The sequence below is a fragment of the Danaus plexippus genome (assembly GCF_018135715.1).
Source record: "Danaus plexippus chromosome 3 unlocalized genomic scaffold, MEX_DaPlex mxdp_30, whole genome shotgun sequence".
NCBI classification, from domain to species: Eukaryota; Metazoa; Arthropoda; class Insecta; order Lepidoptera; family Nymphalidae; genus Danaus; species Danaus plexippus.
In genome coordinates, this window is record NW_026869845.1 from 2692026 (window position 1) to 2711179 (window position 19154).

Consider the following 19154-nt stretch of genomic DNA (forward strand, 5'->3'; position numbering starts at 1 on the left):
AACGTTTGGTTGATTTTGCGTAACAAACGTCCAATTTATATATATATCAATAAAATGCTGTCTCATTTATAGTACATTCATGGTAACCACAGTTATTATAATATAATCCTCAATCCATGAAATTAATTTGACCCAGAAATATACAAAGATAATTTTTTTTATATAAAATTACATAATAACAACATCAAATTGACACGTCCGCGGTAAAAATAACAATTTTCAAATACAATGCGGGTAACGATATTGTCTAGATGAATGACAATGTAGAGTCAACAGTATATTATTTCAGGTAGACACTTTACTGTCCCTGACCTTTCAATTTAATAGCCATCCTCGCAAAGAACCCTCACGTAGTACACTATCATAGACGACTTACATAATAAAAATAAAATAAAACCCTACATTTGGCATTATGTCAAATATTTTTGTGAAAATTTGATTCACGAATTAGTTTGGAAATGCATAAATCTTTCTATACATTCACTTGAAAATTGTTACCTTTTTATTCGTATTTTTTTCATAGAATCTAGGGTATTTTAACCAACAATAACTGTTATTCGGATGAAAGATGACGTTTTTAGATTCCCTTTATTTTTTATCTCTTTTTGTTTAAACAGCTTGTCGAGATCTTCTTTTGTTCATTTCCGTGAATTTATTTTAATATAATTCTAGATGTTTTTATTTTGACTTATAATGTATGAATGAATATATGTTAATAAATTTTTAAAAGCTTTTATTTAAGTTATTATCTTTATATAAATATGAATTCATATTAAATCTGGAATATTGAATTAAATACGTTACATAATTCCAAATACAATATATTAGGGCACTCCCTTAAAGTGGTTGGCTAAAGTAATCAAAGATCTAAATGTCTTTATTCTAAAATCAATATGGTATTCAATAATTCTGACTATCTAGTCTAGAAATCTTTCTATGTGCATTTCTATGACCATTTCAATTGAGACAATTGTATTGTATTGAGACAATAGATTTTTAGATAAATTACTGCTGAACAATTATTAATGTACCATAATTCAGCGATAACTAGAGACTAAGAAAAGAAGAATATTTTTAAATTATACTTCTACTTCTTGATTAAAACTTGATTGAATACTAATTAATACGTATCAGTTATTTCTACCCTTTTTTGAGATTTCGTTTGTGTATAAATATGAAAGTTAAAGACATACTAATTTTGGGGTCGGCGTATTCACATCTTTAATTCAGATGATTCTCTATTCTAAGTCTTCTATAACTAAACGTGTAGTATTATTACGACAAATTATTTTTATACACAATAAAGCTTGTACAAATATGGTTACGTTTAAATGAATTACTCAGTGTATATTTTATATATTATATTTATTAAGAAACATAAACATAAAATCTTCTCAAGTACACACTAACAATTAAACAACATCATCGCGCATAATAACTGAATGAATACAAATGGGTTTTATTTCATGTGTTTTGTGTAAAGCTTCTGTTACGTTACGTTATTAAACAATATTGTTATCTTTGAATAACTTTGACAAGAAAAGTTGTAAATAACACATATTCCTAATAAAAGGGTAGTTAAGTACGGATTATGATGGTTTTTATCTCAAATGTTTATACAGTAATGGATTTAAAAAGGGTAACGTACACTTTCAACCGTAATCCATCCACTTTCGTACAGAAACTAACCTTTTGCATAAAATCAAGCAAACACTACCTATATTATATATACACATATCCATGTGAAAAAAACTACTTTATTACCATAATATAACAGGATTTACAAAACAATTTATTTGAATAAAGAATATATATCCTCGTACATAAAAACTTGCAAGCAAAATATTTACATTAAATAAGCAAGATCTTTAGATCTTTAGCCAATTATCTTGGCCCTGTAACGATTCACTGCGACGTTTGTATAGTGTTATGTTTTATACAAATATAAAATAAATAATAATATTTATGCTATTCTATTTAGTATATAACCGATTAATTATTAATTATGATATTACAAATGCAATTAAAATGATAATTGTTATAAAATTTATTAAAAAATGTCATCATCATTTACTCGTCTTGGACATACTTAGGTGACATTAAGTTTTTCTGCCAGAAAAATGATATGCATGTATTTACTTAAGCGTTTTAACTTTTTATTTAATTATAAAAAATAAATTTGAATAGCGAACTAATGTGATAGTTATAAAGATTAAATATAAATAAATTTTGCGAAAAATAAGGATGAACTAAATCATTTACATTCAGATTGTACATTACCATGTTAGGCTTACTTTTCGCATATAATGTCGATTCATTCATTTCAAGAGAAAATCAATACAGTTTGATCAATGTCAATATTTAAACTAGCTATTGGACACGAAATTCAATCTTGTCAAATGATAGACTAATCCAAATTTTGTAGTTAACTTAGTTAATATTATTTAAAGCTTGCTAAATTATTGTTTTTATTATAGTATAAAAAGAAAGTAACGTTTTTATTTAAATTTATCGTTTAATAACTGCTTAATTTTCTCACAATATTCAAGGTAGTTTATTGATGTGGATTATATATTATTTACAGTATATATAAACTAAGAAAGTATTATATTCTCCTACTTATTTAATAATTCGTCTAATTTTAGCTCACTTTTAAAAGCATATTCTAAATTTTTGTGCATTTACCTATTTATCTGTGATAATCATGATCTATTGTGTTGCAATTATAATTGTTGACAGCTACTGTTAAACATACTCGTATATATGTTCAGTCAATATTGACCATAAATACTAACTTATGATAATTTATATGTTGAATGATTCCAACATGACAAAAACTTTTTTCGGTCCACCGTGTGCATCTCCTTGCATGAAATATTATAAGAGAATCAAATCTTCACCGTTCCTACATAAATAGACGTAGATTAATAGATACGTACAAAACATTGATTGTATATACACCTGTAAGATTAATTTCACATGAATCTAGTTCTGATATATGTACATACGTCGAACAGAAGCTTATATTAAGTAAGTATAAAATAGTTTCTATATAATCGACAATAGAATGAGGACTCAAACTTTAAATTTGGAACTTTAATAAAACTGCGAGTGCAGAATTCAATGAAATAAGGATAATTAACTAATGTTAAAGTTTAAACAGAAATGGCGAGTGTAGTCACCAATCACGGAAACTTTGTTTTAACTTTACTTGCTTAATCTAACGTAGCCAGCTTATGTTATAGTTCTTATATGAAACTAGACTTTGATACGTTTTTATATATTTTTCAATACAAATATTATATTGATAATAAAATAATAATATTTGGAACATTGAAAATAAATACAAATGAGGTAGTAACAACAAATAATTTGAAGACATTTTATGTATCATTAACAAAAAGAATTGATTCGCAGTATCAAACAAATAGGGAGATTTATTTCAGTAATATACAATATAGTTCAACATATTTTTTCAATAAATATTTTTCATTGAAGATCAAAAACTTTTTTCGTAATTTATGTAAGCCCTTTTAAGGGCTCAATTTAATAACCGAGACGCCCTCGGCGAATTGTATTTTCACGATCTCATTAATTTTCTTACAGACTACTACAGAAAATATTAATATTAAATTCTATATAAACCGTCGGATCTAGAAAATAGTTTCCATAAATCGACACTTCACTACCACTTCACATGATCACTAAAATCTAAGTGGAATGTCAAGAAAGAACTTCATACGTTCACCAATGTCAGTGATGGAGTGATCTTCTAACTGCTAGCTGTCCAAATCGACAGCGTCTTCTTCATCATCAATGGGTTGACTGGTCAGCGCGGCCCAGAGCGGTGAACGAGCTCCGAGCTGCGCGGAACCCCGACGCTAGCTGTCCCTAGCACAAGCCGCCGCAGACACCGCCGCGCTACCAACAGCACCTATTGCGCTGAATAGAATCGTACCAACTTCACGGTCGGGAGTTATGTCTACCTGCATACCAAATTAAGGGAAAGGTTTTAATTATAAACACAAGTAATTAAGTAAGTAATAAAGGATCTAGATACTTAGATAGATGTCTATTATCGTAACTGTTTCCTCTCCCATACAAAAATTTGTTTCTTGTAAGATATTTAGTTTTTATTTTTATATTTTAGTATAATCTCTTTAATGAATATGTAATTTAAGTCTGTAAGTACCAAATCTTAATATGTTTTCCCTTCACAATAAGTTGCCAAATGTAAATAGTTTGTATACAACACCGTAATTAATTAAAGATAATTATCAAATTCGTCAGTCTCAATGGTTCAAACTTATTTAAGTATTGTCGTTATTTAATTAAACGATGACCATAACTCAATACTTTTATTTCTTTATGTTGTTCATTGAAAGAGTAAGTTTAGGTATTAATTCAACAGGGTTTAATATATAATAATACCTGTAAGTATCTTTCTTACTTGTCTTGTTGTTTATTGAACACAGGAGAATATTAACTAAAAGCAATTAACAAAACCCATAAAAACTAGAATTATTACAGTCTTTCGAGATTTAATAACAGTGAATACCGCCTGAGTCTGTATAAATATAAAATAGACATTGATGCGTTTATTTGTTTTGTTTGGGTACATAAATATATTTTCTAAATTAAACTCATCGCTATTGGTATATAACTGCTTTTACGGATTGGGGTATTTGATGATTTAAAAAATATATATACATAATGGAAAACAAAGTAATTAAAATAATAAAACGTCAGATTTGCAACCAATTGTTCAGATATTGTGTTTTATTCCGAGAAATAAATAAAATAATTGGGCACGTCGTCGAGATTGTAGTAAAACAGTAAAGGCATTCACCCTCTCGTTAATAGAGGAGGGTTGATTTGCCTCGGGCGTTGTATTAATAGACCATTACTTAGACTGGGGAAACGGGGGCTTGCTTGGCTCAGCTGCATTGGGGGAAACAAAAGCCTTGAACCTTTTTTTTTGGAAAATCGAAGATATCTTTACTAAAAATGTTTGAGGCCTTTGTGTGAAACGGATAAAGGCTTATATCACACAGTCAGTGATTATTTTAATCACTAGCTCTCGGATTTTAAAAGTCTGTTTTCTTAACAGTTATCCCTATCTCTACCCTAATATGTTTTATATGAAGACGTAAGCATATTTTTATTTTCTGTGCTAACTGTGGCTTTAATAAAGAATTTGGTAAATAAAATACAAATTTCAAATGTTATAATTTAGTTTCGCAATGAAAGTTATCGGCGAATACTAGTTTTTTTCCATTTTTAAACCTTTCCAAATCGTTACATAGTCTTGAAACATAGATAACACATTAAGCTGTCATCATTTATCTTAAAATTTAAAAGTTATGTTTTCATGCAGTAATTAAAGTTTCGACGTTTAGTAAAACTTACTTGGAAAACTAGCTACCTCTTAGAAATATACACGTAAAGTTTCAGCTATGAGGAAAGAAAGAGAGCCGATGATAAATAATAAATGGTATTAACGTGGTTTACATATGTTAGGTTCATTAATGTTTGGGTTTCACAATAACTCAAGTTCGCCCTAATAGCTTCTCAATTAACTATTCATTTATATTGTTTGACTACGTGGTTATTATTGTTTTAGGATCCTCTACATAATTCAGTTTCCTCATTCCGACTCCAATATTATATGGGAGTCAGAATTTACATTATATTTCATCAAGGACGGTGAGATAGAGATCGTGTTGGAACGTTTGCAAACTCGTAAAACGTCACCCGCACCCTCAACTGTGCCGAAAGACAGGGTTATGGCTTGTCCAATGTAGATACAGCGATGTATAAGTTACAGTCTTTATTTAACACAGTGATATATTTTTGGGGAGATAAGATTTTATTTAATTAATAATATTTTAAGACAGTCGACATCTTTTAATAAGAATGGGCACAAATTGGAATAATATATTATCCTTGTAATGAAGTTTTCTTTAATTTTTTGTAGAGATATATAATTATTATGAATACACTTTCTTGATCATACTGGTATATTGCAAAACTTAAAGTAGTACAAACACTAATAAACTCGCGGTTAGGAGTTAAAAAAAAATTAAAGACCTTACATTTGATTATCGTGGTTTGTTTTGGGAATATTTACCCTTGACTTATGTTTTTACAATATCAAGTGATATTCAACACGCACACAGTCACTGCATTTTTGTTGCAGGCGCTATTAAATAGTAATATTATAAATGCGAAAGTAACTCTGTCTGTCTGTCTGTCTGTTACGCTTTCACGCCTAAACCAGTGAACCGATTTTGATGAAATTTGGTACAGAGATAGAATAGACCCTGAGGAACAACATAGGCTACTTTTTATCGCAAAAAATGTGAAGAATGGGTAAAAAGAGGGGATGACTGTTCATATGTAAATTCGTCATTTTTCAAGCTGTAACAGTGAAACTTCGTATTTAGACACTATTAGGAATGAAAGAACATAGGCTACTTTTTATAACGAAAATTGAGGGAGAAAATTTGGGTTAAACACAGGTGATGAATGTTCGTATGGAAAATCGTCATTTTTGGAAATATAATAGTGAAACTTTGTATTTAGACACTTAATGAGGAATGAAAGAACATAGGCTACTTTTTATAGCGAATAAAAAGGGTAGAAGGCGTAGAATGGTTGATAGAGGAGATTCATGTTTGCTTGAAAATTCGTCATTTTTGTTAATACTGTTGGCTGTGGCTTCACTTTCGTTTGTTCGATTCGTACCTACCTACTTATTTTAATCGCCAATATTCCTACTACCATACTAATATTATGAATGCGAAAGTAACTCTGTCTGTCTGTCTGTTACTCAATCACGCCTAAACTACTGAAACAATTTGCACGAAATTTGGTATGGAGATATTTTGATACCCGAGAAAGGACATAGGTTTCTTTTTACCCTGGGAAAATGACGCATTCACGTGAGAAAATTCAGGTGGGCCAATCGCTTTTACGCCTAAACTACTAAACAGATTTAAATGAAATTTGGTAAGGAGATAGTTTAAGAATTAAGAAGGGAAATGTGTTATTTTTGATCGCAGGAAAACAACGCAATCCCATGGGAAAAATTACTTTTCTGGCCGAGGAAGGAAAAACAAAAAACATCGTATATAACAATGTATAGCAGTAACCTATCTTCTTAAAATGTATTAACCTAACCTATGACAATCACACTTAGTATGGCCTCATCCCATCTCGGCACAAATCAAACATACGTACAAAAAAACAACTCAGGTTTTTTCATACTACTATATAAAAAAAACTATCCAATGCGGACGAAGTCACGGGTAAAAATTAGTTTTATATAACTCTTTCCAGGCCACATTTTCCTTAAGTGGATGAATTATTTAAGTCTTGTACTCTGCAGAAAATTCTCAACATTTTGTAACTCTTGACATTATTAGAATAATCCTCAGAAATAAGAATTGGGAGATATTGTACAAAAGGGTGTAAACATCAATTGGGTAAATATCTTTCTAAATTAAATTTTCGTATCGTAAAATTTTGTCAATACTATTGAAGCTCTTAATTGTAAATGAAAAAAGAAAATCAGAGGCCACTCCAAAAAGGGGTGCGATGCTATATAACGAGTTTTTTTTTATATTTAACAAATTACTTAACTTAATCCACTTGCTTTTGATATCGTTTCGCATTTTTTTAAGTCGTCTATAAAGTACATCTACTAATAAGATTAATTCTAATGTAAATCAGACTGCAAATCTATTTGCTTAAGACACTATAAATAATATATATATATATATATATATATTGTAAAGCGTATCCATCTGACAAGTCCATTATTATACAGTCGATTGTTTTTCTGATTCCTATTATCATTGCTTGTCATTGTTCTGTAGTTTAATTAAAATCAAAATAATGGAAGCCCGTGATAATGATATTTAATGGATGAAACCCAAAAATTTACTCATTTATGACATTAACAAGCTACAATATAATAGTACCTGTTTTTTTTTGTATTGTGTAACCGATACTACATTTCAATATAAATATTTTGATGTTATTATTTGAGTACAAAATATTATAACAGGTTATTATTAATAATAGTAATACATAAATTTTATTATACACAGAATGAATAAATTAGTTATTATTGAATAAATTAGTTGTATTATTGTTTATTATATTCAATACGATCCAACACAGTATTGTGTTAAATATATATAGCTTGTTTAAATTTTGGTTCATCTAGACTAGACTGCTCTGAATAAAATACCTGTGACAGCGTCGTTTGTTCAGGGTCAGAGCGTTCTTCCAATACTGTATCTAGCTCCAAGGCGGGAGGAGGTCGCGGTGACCTCACCAAGCTAACAGCGCGAGGTCTGTTCTTCACTGGTGATAAGCGAACAACAGAAAGCTCTCCCCGATCAAGTTCGCAGTTGCGTCTACGTGCGCGCTCCCTGCACAGACAAATTGCTATATCGTAAAACGATGGTAGTGATGATTTAGAGAAGTTGATGTTTTACAACTGGATTTTTTAAATTACAGTTTTTATTACTGTACTATTACTGTATATATATAATATTATTATCATAATACATGTATGTGCATAGAGTATAAAAAAAAAAGAATTTCACTCACTTTTAATATAGAAAGTTAAATTATATGAGGTTCAGGATTAAATTTATATCAAACAGTAAATAAATATAAGTATCGAATACTTTTATACATAAATTATGAATTTCCGAATATCGATGTTTAAATTCCGTTGAATATAAAAGAATGCTTTGAAAATGTTGATAGGGAAGTTATTGGATCATAAGTTAATATAATATTGTACTGCTTGGGGACGAATACTATAAAGCTGATTGATATGTCTACAATAACGTTTATTACATTGAAAAAAAAAATCAAAGTAAAAGGTTTTTTAATTTCTCTCACTGAAACGGGCGCTATGAAGACAAATTTATGTTTGTTTCATAATAAATCGGTTCTTTTTATTTCTTGAATATTGTATTTTTTTTGTAACATTGGGAAAGCATGTTAGTAATACGCCCAATTTCATTAGTGGCATCTATGTTTAAGCTTTGTTAGTAAAATCAAATTACTTTCAAATCATGTTCAATAAATTAAAAAATTAAAAATCTGTTTATTAGACTAGCTAAACACGAAAAAATACTATACATTAAATAATATTATTTAAGTTTGCAACATTTTTCCCGCTCCCTTTTTAAATATGTCATGTTTTTTTTTTAATTATTTAATAATTTTATATTCTGCATATTTATTTTAGTTTAAAATAATGAATTAATAAAAGTGAAATGACATTTACTTTATTCATATTTCCGACTACTTTTGCAGTGTCCGTGACCACAAGAAGACGAGATGAAAGCGTTACATTATCTCACTAAAATTAATTGTTTTTATAATTAAGAATACCCATTAAATGCTTTCAGATGCATACATATAGGTACATCTATTACAGACAGGTATCCATTTTCACCTTTGCCACGTCAGGGTAAATCAAACAAATTTTGTTTTTCAAATAAGACACTTTAGGTGCGAGTGAAATAAAGCGTATGTACCAACAAGATTGCTTATTTAAATGTTGTTTGTCTCAAATAAATGCAAAAAAAATATTTTATCTCGTCGGTATTCAATAGAATATGAATGATTTAATAGAATATGGATGAATTAATTATATATCTTTATCGGGTAAATAATTACGATTAACAATAATATTTAAATAAGTCCTAGAAGTAATTTCGTTATTTGTGCTAAAATAAATTTAACATGACAGAATAAAATAATATTTTTTACATCCGGTTGTCTTCAAGATATTGAGCCATATAATTTGTTAATAAGATTTATAAAGATACAAAAAACCTTAATGTTCTTCAACGCCATGTATTTCATAGAAAGTGAATGTAAAATTTTTCTTATTTAATTAACACTCCATCTTAAGGCTGTCGTCGACGTTATTATACGCCGAAATTATTTTAATCTTCCTTTAAAATGTTCAAGAAGATTTTCAGTCTGATGTGGTTTGTTGAACATGATAAGCGCTTTAGTGTGGGAATATATTACATTTCGAGGAATTATATATTGAAGTGAAATTAAATTTATATATATATCACGTTGTAAGCAAACGAATGTTTAACAAAATCTTTTTAATATTTTTGCTTTATTCTACTACTGTTACTTGGTATGCAAAAAAATTCTGTTATTAATTTAAATATGAAAGCCGGCTGTTGAGTTTTGAACTGCTTCTAATAGATTTTATGCAGATGTTTATCGCTAAAAGAATTATTATGCAAATTTTTGTTTGAAGCCTGGAAACATTTTCTGAAGAAGCTTCCATTAGAAAAGATAACCCGTTAGGATTAATATAAGCAAAATGCATTTTAAACTATTGTTAATTTTATATTAGCTCATAATTTCTACAATTAATCTGCCACAATAAATGAGTGTTAATAAAATGTGATGTTCTTTTGTGACATTTAAAACTATTTTACTTCTTAAATATAAAGTAACGAAACAATTTACTTTAAAGTAGAAACACACGTTCTGAAATTACTTAAAACACAGTTACTTACGTGAACTTGTTAAATCTGTCTTAAGCTTGGATATTTTTTTTAAACTACAAGAAGAAACTTAAATCTCTGTTACATTTAAAATTATGCATTATATGAAATTGTTACAAATACGCCTTTTGTCCGAAGATGTTCATTAAATTGATGGTATATTTTTTTTTCTTAAGTTAATCTTATGTGTAATATGAGATAGTGTTATCTCAGTCATCTCAATAGATGTAAAATATTTACTTGAGATTTTATTTCCATAGTAGTATTACATTGAATAATTTAAAGTTATCTACAAAGTTTGATTTATAAAATTTTACGCATGAATAAAGTTTATTAGTTTCTTTTAGTAGCTAGTATAAATCTACCAATCTACGTTTATTATGGTAACTACAAATATAAGCCAAATTATGCAACCCACATCTTATCTCATAAGCAGTTAAAGATTAAATGTAAGGTCTTCATTTAAAATTTATTCACTCATAAACATTTAATGTTGATATTCTGGAAAAAAACTCAAAATTGAATAAGTCGTAGCAATTAAATAAGTATATTATCTTTTTAATTCTCTTAATATATACTCAATAAAGATAGTTTGTATAAAAAATAGATGAGAAAGATCACCTGGCTAATTTAGCTCTACGTCGCAAACAGCAAATAACCGTCAAAGCCAAAAGTGGGAAGCCGAAAATGCAGGACACTATTGGCACAACAATAGACTCTGGGGTTACTGAAACAAAAGTTTTCATTAAACTATCGACTAGCGTCTGTTATGTATGTATAAGGCCTGAGAGATAACATCGGGAGACCGCGAAGAACATCTCAGCATAAAAGGTTCTGGGGATGTGATCCGTTGAGGATTTTCATAAAATACATTATGTGATGATTCCAGCTTTATAGGAATTTTGTATTCGAAGAATTATTTTCAATATTACACATGGAGGCCAGTATAAAAAAACTACTAGAATTCAATAAAGTTTAATCGAATAGTTAAAGTGCATTTATATTTCAATGGACTCTTGCTTTAATTAAACAAAAAATTTAATTCACTACAATAGCGATCTTACGGCATTCTCTGAAATAAAAGCTGGTATTGTAACATTTAGTGTCAATCTAACACAGTTTGAAGTGACTTGAATTAGAGAACTCAGACTGAAATTTAGATTCTAATTGTAAGAAAAACCAACATTAATAGAATCAAACAAACGAATCAAACAAATACCAACATTAATAGAACGTAGATTTTAAACAGAGCTATAAAGTGAATTTGATTCTCTCCGTTTAGATGGTTATAATATTATAAATTTAATTAAGATTAAAATAACAAAATAAAAATTTAAACATAAGGTATTCAAAAAAGAATGCATTTGTTTTCTATAAAAATTTTCAAGTCATAACAAACTTATAATTAAAACTTACCTTTACTGCAAACAAATACCGTAAACAAGATTCATAATATAATTGAATAAATATTCAGTATATTTAAGCCGATTTTGATATACCAAAAAAGATAAATCTTGCAGCACTGCTTAGTTGAGTTCATTATTAAGTTATAATCGGCCTTACCAGTGGGATAAATGATGATGGCCGGTCGTTTGTTGCCGTTCGATGATTTCGGTGCTGTCAGGACATTGTTTGTGCTGGTTGTTGTGCTCGTAGTGCCGCTGAATCTCTCGATGACGGATGAGTTTGCTGTAGTTGTGCGCGTCATTTTGTATCTACGACCAAAAATCCAAATAGGTTTTTCGCTCTTAAACACATTGAAGTGGAACGGTGGAAAACAGATTGATATATCAGTTCCTTTTAATTCAGTTGAATACTCTATGATTTATATGTTCTGTTAAAATATATATTAAATTTCATGAAGCTATGGAGAATGTTTTGAAATAAAATGGAAATATTAAAATTACCGCAACAGAAAACGATTTTTTTTTCTCTTATTTATCTTGTTTGTAAATCACGTGGGTACATTGCATATTTATATAAATAATTTTAATGTTTCCTAATAAGGATAATGTATTTTACTTTGGAATAGGACTTTATTGTTTAATGTACCTTTTAGCATAAAGCGCCGTTCGTGGAACTAATAATATACATTAAACTCCTTTATCTTTTAAATAGCAATTATATTCTCAAAACAAATAAACAGAAAATTAACAAGTCAACAATATTTAACCAGTTACATTAATGTTATATATGATTATTTGTTTTGAGCAATATTGCATAAATCTATATATCTATGAAAAATTTTATAACACGAGTTATAAAAACAAAAAGCTTTATTGATGTTCATTGGCAAAACTATCGACGATAGCACTGAATAATGTTCGAGGTACATATACTGATTTTATCTATTTTTACTTATATATACAAAAAGGCCATTAGTAAATATAGCCTAGTCATAGTGATTAATTATTATTTACAATAATACCCTATTTGTATTTCAAATAAATTAACTTTAATTATAGAGAGATAGAGATATTTTAACTCTAACGAATAATACAACAGACTCATTACCAAATCCTACTTTAATTGTCAAAATTTAAATACTAGACGTATTGTGGCAAAATTAGCGAGCAACAATTTATTTACTCTTGAAGAGTAAAATATGCAGATAAAACTGTGGGGTGTGGTTAGTGTTAACATACGTAGGACTACCCGTATTTAAATTTGGTTTTATAGTTTTTTCGATGTATTTCTTAGTGCTGTACTGTTTACTGAAAAAGTATCTATAAAATAGTCTTTATAAGCAAAGTTAAGACTTAATAAGATGAAGTTTTGTTTAGCTTAGGTAAGATGTAAAGTAACAAATTTTCTTCAGCTTCATCTTGCCACAATTTCCGTAAAGGACGAAATACAGACATTTGCTTTGATATCAATTGTATTCTATTTCGATCTCGCTGGCAACAGAAATTTGGAAAGTTATACAATTGTGTGCCTTATTCCTAACCCATTATATATATATATTTCTTTAAATTTTACCCACATTTTGCTTTATAAAGTATGTCACTGGTACTGAAATTGCCTTGGCATATCGTGTTTTGTTTTCTAGTGTATATAATATATATGTATATACACTTATCCATCATAAAGCAATGTTGAAATAAAGATAGGAGTAATTGCGTCGCTAAAAATCAAAGGCGCTTTGACAGTACTGGGAAATAAAAATGTTGTTGATACCCCAACATTTTTATTGAAGTGAAAATTGGACAACATTTAAAGAACTTTATCAATATCCTTTGCAATTGAGGAAAGTTATAAATTCACTGAGATGTTTCCAAAATCTAGGTACAGCAGTAAAAATACAGAAACTTTTCTAGTGAAAGTTAGTTTCGCTTATTTTGCTTTTTTTAGAGACTAATGCTACGAAGAATATTCATAAGAGGTTCACTCCGAGTATCATTTACCTCATATATAGAAGTATTCCTTAAAATATCCACATGTATGAGGACTATATGGTGATGAAATGAGCTATGACCGTATTATATATCACAGGTGACGGTAATCTGGAGAAAGTAAAATTTACTTTAATAATAATCGGCGATGCGTGTAGCAGAAGATCGGGCTAAGTGGCGCGCCATGGGAGAGGCCTATATCCAGCAATGAACTGCCGCAGGCTTATCATGTTGAACAATTAGCGGATTTGAAAGGAATATATTTAGCCAAAGTCTACAGTTATGATTTTTCAAAAAGTATAACAAAAGTCATAAGCAGATATTAACAAATTGAATTAAGTTCTGGATATGCAGTCTTTGAGTATCTTGGAATTTTGTTAATAATAAAACTAAATTATATAGTACTATATGGATTTTGTCCATAAAGGTTTTACAGTAATGCTTTTCCTTCTAAAATACAAGCGAGTCTTATATTCTGTACCTGTGTAGAAAGCACAGGTTTCGTTTATAGGTCAGACAAGAAAAAGAAAGGTATTGAAAGATGCAGATGTGTATGGATTGGGTCTTCAATATAAAAATAAGGGACTGGGTGCTTATAAAATCCTTTGTTTTTGTACTTAACAAATTTGCATCCTAAGTATTCTTGGCGTGTTCAAAGCGGGCCCATTTTTCATTTTAACAAATTCTAATTGAACTTGTACGTAGTGGCAAAGATACAATATATCTACATCAAAAAACCCTCATAGATAGACTAGACTGTGAGATTCGATTCAGTTGGAATAATGGACGCTTTTCGTTCACTCTGAATTTTCCTAGCAAGATTACCTGAACACGAAGAGGAAGATAATGTTTTTATTAATTAATGATAATACAAAAAAGCAATCCTAAAAACTAAGTATGGAAAGCGTACATAAATAATGACTAATGTAGTATGTTGTACGATTTCTGATGATCTTTTTAGGCTCGTTAGTTATATGCTGAAGGGTAAATTATAACCAAACAATTCATGAAAAAGTTGAACATGAATTTGACTCTGACCTTATTGATAAGTTTTACTTTACATGCTATAAGACATAGAAGTAATAGAAACTATGTTATTTGCAAAGTTGAAAGATGGTTAAAGACATTTTCATATTTTTCTAAATTGCTAACAAATATGTTGTAAAGTTTTCTAACTAATATAAAAGGCAAAGCAAAGCAAAGCACTGTTTATATATCTAGATTGCTTTTTAGTTGCGCTTATGTTCCACTAGGGTAGCTTACTCTTTGGGTCTATTTATTATTTAGAGCAATAAAGCGAAGCATGAACAATGGAATACATTGTATTATATAATATTAATATTAGTTTCAAGTTAAAATTTCGCATAATATTTAAGTGACCACAATGACAAAGTTTATATCAATAGTAAAATATGGATTTACGAAATATTTTGTAAGTGGCAATATCAAAGTGTTTAGAAACAAAATAATTATAATTTCTTTTTTTCAGACTCATTATTCAATTTAAATCAGAATTGGGACCGATTTCAGTGATATTAAAATTCCTGAACATTGTACAATTAATATCTTACAAAGTTACTAATTAACTCGTAAGACGTTTAATTTAAGTTAATATTAATTATTTGGCTACCTAGAAGTATTGAAAGTGAATGAAGTAATAATAAAAATATCGAAACTCGAAAGAGAACATATGATTTTGTTTCAAAGAGATTCGTGACTCAATATAGATATAGCAGACATTTATAAGGTTTCCTCTAGAACCGCAATTTTCAAATACAGCCCTCTCGAAGTGCAAAGTTATTTGCATCTTATATATGAAAATGTTATTGAAATACAAACATACCCTTAATATTACCTTAACAATTCTACAGATAAATTTATCATAGTAAATAAAAAATCATTGAAACCCTTTTATTTTTTAAAAGGCATAATGCTTACACGGAAACCATTCCAAAGAGGTTTATAAAAACAACTTTGTTTAATATATATAAATAAATAAGTCTAATGAAATTAAAAATTAATTATGTTATTTTTAAGAGCTATAATAAGAACATTATTATTATTATTTTGGATTATACAAATTTGATTTTTTTTCTGAAAATTCTAATTTAACATAAACGTATCTTTTATATCTCGTGAAGCTTTTAACTCATGAGTTACATTTATTGAATAATTGATGTTTTTTTATGTTCATCCACGTATTTTCTCTCTGACTCGTATAGAGGAAATTGTGATAAACTGGAATTTATTCTTCACACAATCTTTAAATAGACCGAAATGGGAGCCAAAACTCTACACAAATGCAATTACACTTGAGAAGCGAAAAACGACTTGAAAATAATATATTCGTTGTGTTGTTGAAAACGGAACTTTATATTTATATATTAATTTAATTTTAAATTTATATTCGATATAGAAAAAAAAATTTAACCTTCTTAGGTCTATGAAGTAGAACTGAGATTACTCTTTAGTTACATATAGTTACAACTATTATTGCTACATAATTATATTATATGAATAATTTCCTGAACGATAGTGAGTAAAACGTTGTATTACCTGATTTTTTTTATTAATTTAATTAATATATATATATATACCTTTCCTTATATTCACCTAGCAAATAGCGTAATTTATGCATGTTTTATAGATAAACCAATGATAGTAGCTAATTGATAACATCTCGTGCCTTTTCTGGATCTTGGACTTTAAATGTATCAAGATTGAATATCAAAATGAAACTTATAGCACTGTCAAGCTCAGATGTTATATCAGGTGACAATCGCTTTGATGACTGCCTTCTCATATATTTCTTCTTTCTTCTTCTTTATTCTGATATATATAAAGTCAATGATGATAAATGTAATTAGATTAGAAAAAAGCCATTCAGCCAGCCAGCCAGCCAGGTTTACGAAGTCTTTTAACAGAATATTTATCAAAAATCACATTGATCTAACCATACAAAAACAAAATGTTATGCCTACTGACACGTCACAAATTATCACTCCGTTATTGTGTATAAGGCATAAAAACCTAAATCGAATTGAAAACCATTTGAGTTTGAAAATGGTGAAATGAATGGATCTTTTATATGTGTAACTATTATTTACATTTCGTATATATGTACATATATATCACTTTACGGTTTTATGTAGTAATTTAAATAAACGTTGTTATTTATTTAAAATTTAATTGAACCTTTTGATAATTGGGGAAAAAGGTTAATGGTTAAAAAATAAATGAGATATTGCTAAAGTTTACCATTTTATTAATTCAAAAGAGGCTTAAATCAATGATAGACGATTCTTTCTCGTATGTTTGGAATAAAAGGTTCACGGTCTCAAAGAATTTTTAAACAAGTAAGTGATAAAATATTTAACTAACAAAGTATCTGCAAGATAAAGTAATATTTCTTTAAAGGATATTGTTCGTCATTTCAAAACTTACCGTAACAAAGCGATGCACTCGCAGGTATGATATTACAATAAAAATATCATTGTGAAAAGTTTAAAGTAGAGAACCAATAGCTATCACTGCCTTAGTTATCGTTGTTTTATATAGGTATTATGTATATAGATCCACGATAATCTCTATATATACGTATAATTTTTCGTGTATCGGCCGGCAGTGGGCTAAGAAGCGACCGTCTCGACGGCCTCCCTCCGTTATACTGAAGCTCGGCAGTCGTCAGGAACGAAACAGTAGCATGGCTGTATGGGTGCATTTCGTCGACCCGAATTCCCGGCCTTTATTAATACAAATTCGAATTTTTGCCCTCCCCAGCTCCTTTCTATGGTGAGATTTACAGCGGAAAGGTTTCAATTTGTTTATGGCTATTTATAATCAAACGCAATAGAATAATCAGAACATCGGCTTCGCTTAATTGAAATATCAATTTACTTTGTGATTACAACCCTTGATACAATGACTCAATTTGATATAATTTTAACCATGTGGCTCACTATAGGGTTTAATCCTAAAGGTTTTTACCTTATTATGTTGGTATTATTATAGATGAATTATATTAGCGATACTTAAACTACATTCTCGTTTATGGTCGACCTCAAAAGGCTGCATTGAAGTTTTGCAATATGTCTTGCTATCTGAAAGACTTATGCTATAAACGCCACTAGATAAGGTAGCTCGGGTGAGAAGCTTATCTGTCGATAAGGTAATATTTCTTAGAAATAAAATAAAATATATTTTTAAGGCATGCTCTAAACATATTGTTAGGTATGTAAAAATGTGAAGACATGTTAAAGAAGAAAGTAACCGTTAACTATACTTATATGAATGTCACTGTGAAACACTCCAAAAATGGTTGAGTAGCTCAATAACTGAAATCAGAGGTTTAAAAAAGGGCAACAAAAAATATTTTTATTTTTTCTAATAGCACAATTCAAATGACCCAAAGAAATTACTTTTGCTTATTGTGTTTAGGGTAAAGACAATGTTTTTAACAGAACTGGCATGTAATAAAAAGAAATCCTTACATTTGTTAGTTTCGAATAAATATGAGTAATATACGTAGATTTTGTGAAAATACTTTAAGAGCTTAGAGGGAATACAATTTTTTTTTCTGATAATATAAAACTTAAACGAATATGATGCTGTTTTCCAGTCTCTAATCTCCGCATCGAACCTACTCACTGTCTCTTAATTTTTATAAAAAAATATTCTTAGAAAAGTCTTAGAAAAGTCTTTAAGTACAACTGCTCTTGTTCAGTCTCTTTTGAATATCGAGCCCTTATCAAACTCTTCGCTCCGATCTCTAATAAATAATTCCATATATTGTGCAAATGTTTGACTAGACTAGGACAGAGTTTGTTTGGAGTAAAAGTTTTCTGTGAATGTTTTCATTACCTTTTACTTATTTATATAAAGCAAAGATTAATGTGTGGCCAAATAGACCGATTGGTGAAAAGAAAAATTGAGGTCGGCAAAAAGAAAGGTCCATAAATCCAAAATACATAGACCATGTTTTCAAAAACACGAAGAGTATTAGACAAGAATTTCAGTAACGTTCTTACCAAATTTTTGAATGTTTATTACTCTTAATTCAAAATGTTAATGTTAAAGATTTTATTGTGTGCAACGACTAATTTGCAAATATGTATCTTTACTTTATTTTATTATTTATTATGGCTAAAATGTTGACACCAAATAACTTTTTTTTCAAAATTGTTATCGTTTTCTCTAG

The 19154-nt window shown here is 28.9% G+C and overlaps 1 protein-coding gene across 1 annotated transcript; it reads right to left on the minus strand.

Annotated features, from left to right (window-relative positions):
* Window positions 1–1396: 1396 nt before the first annotated feature.
* On the minus strand, window positions 1397–17609 carry LOC116768977 (uncharacterized). The gene is made up of 5 exons (XM_032659919.2): window positions 17402–17609; window positions 12129–12280; window positions 11187–11292; window positions 8258–8441; window positions 1397–3986 (listed from the first exon to the last, which is right to left on the minus strand). Exons 2-5 carry the CDS (start codon window positions 12271–12273, stop codon window positions 3882–3884), a joined length of 540 nt encoding a protein of 179 aa, XP_032515810.1. The 5' UTR covers window positions 12274–12280; window positions 17402–17609; the 3' UTR covers window positions 1397–3881.
* Between the last annotated feature and the right edge of the window lie 1545 nt (window positions 17610–19154).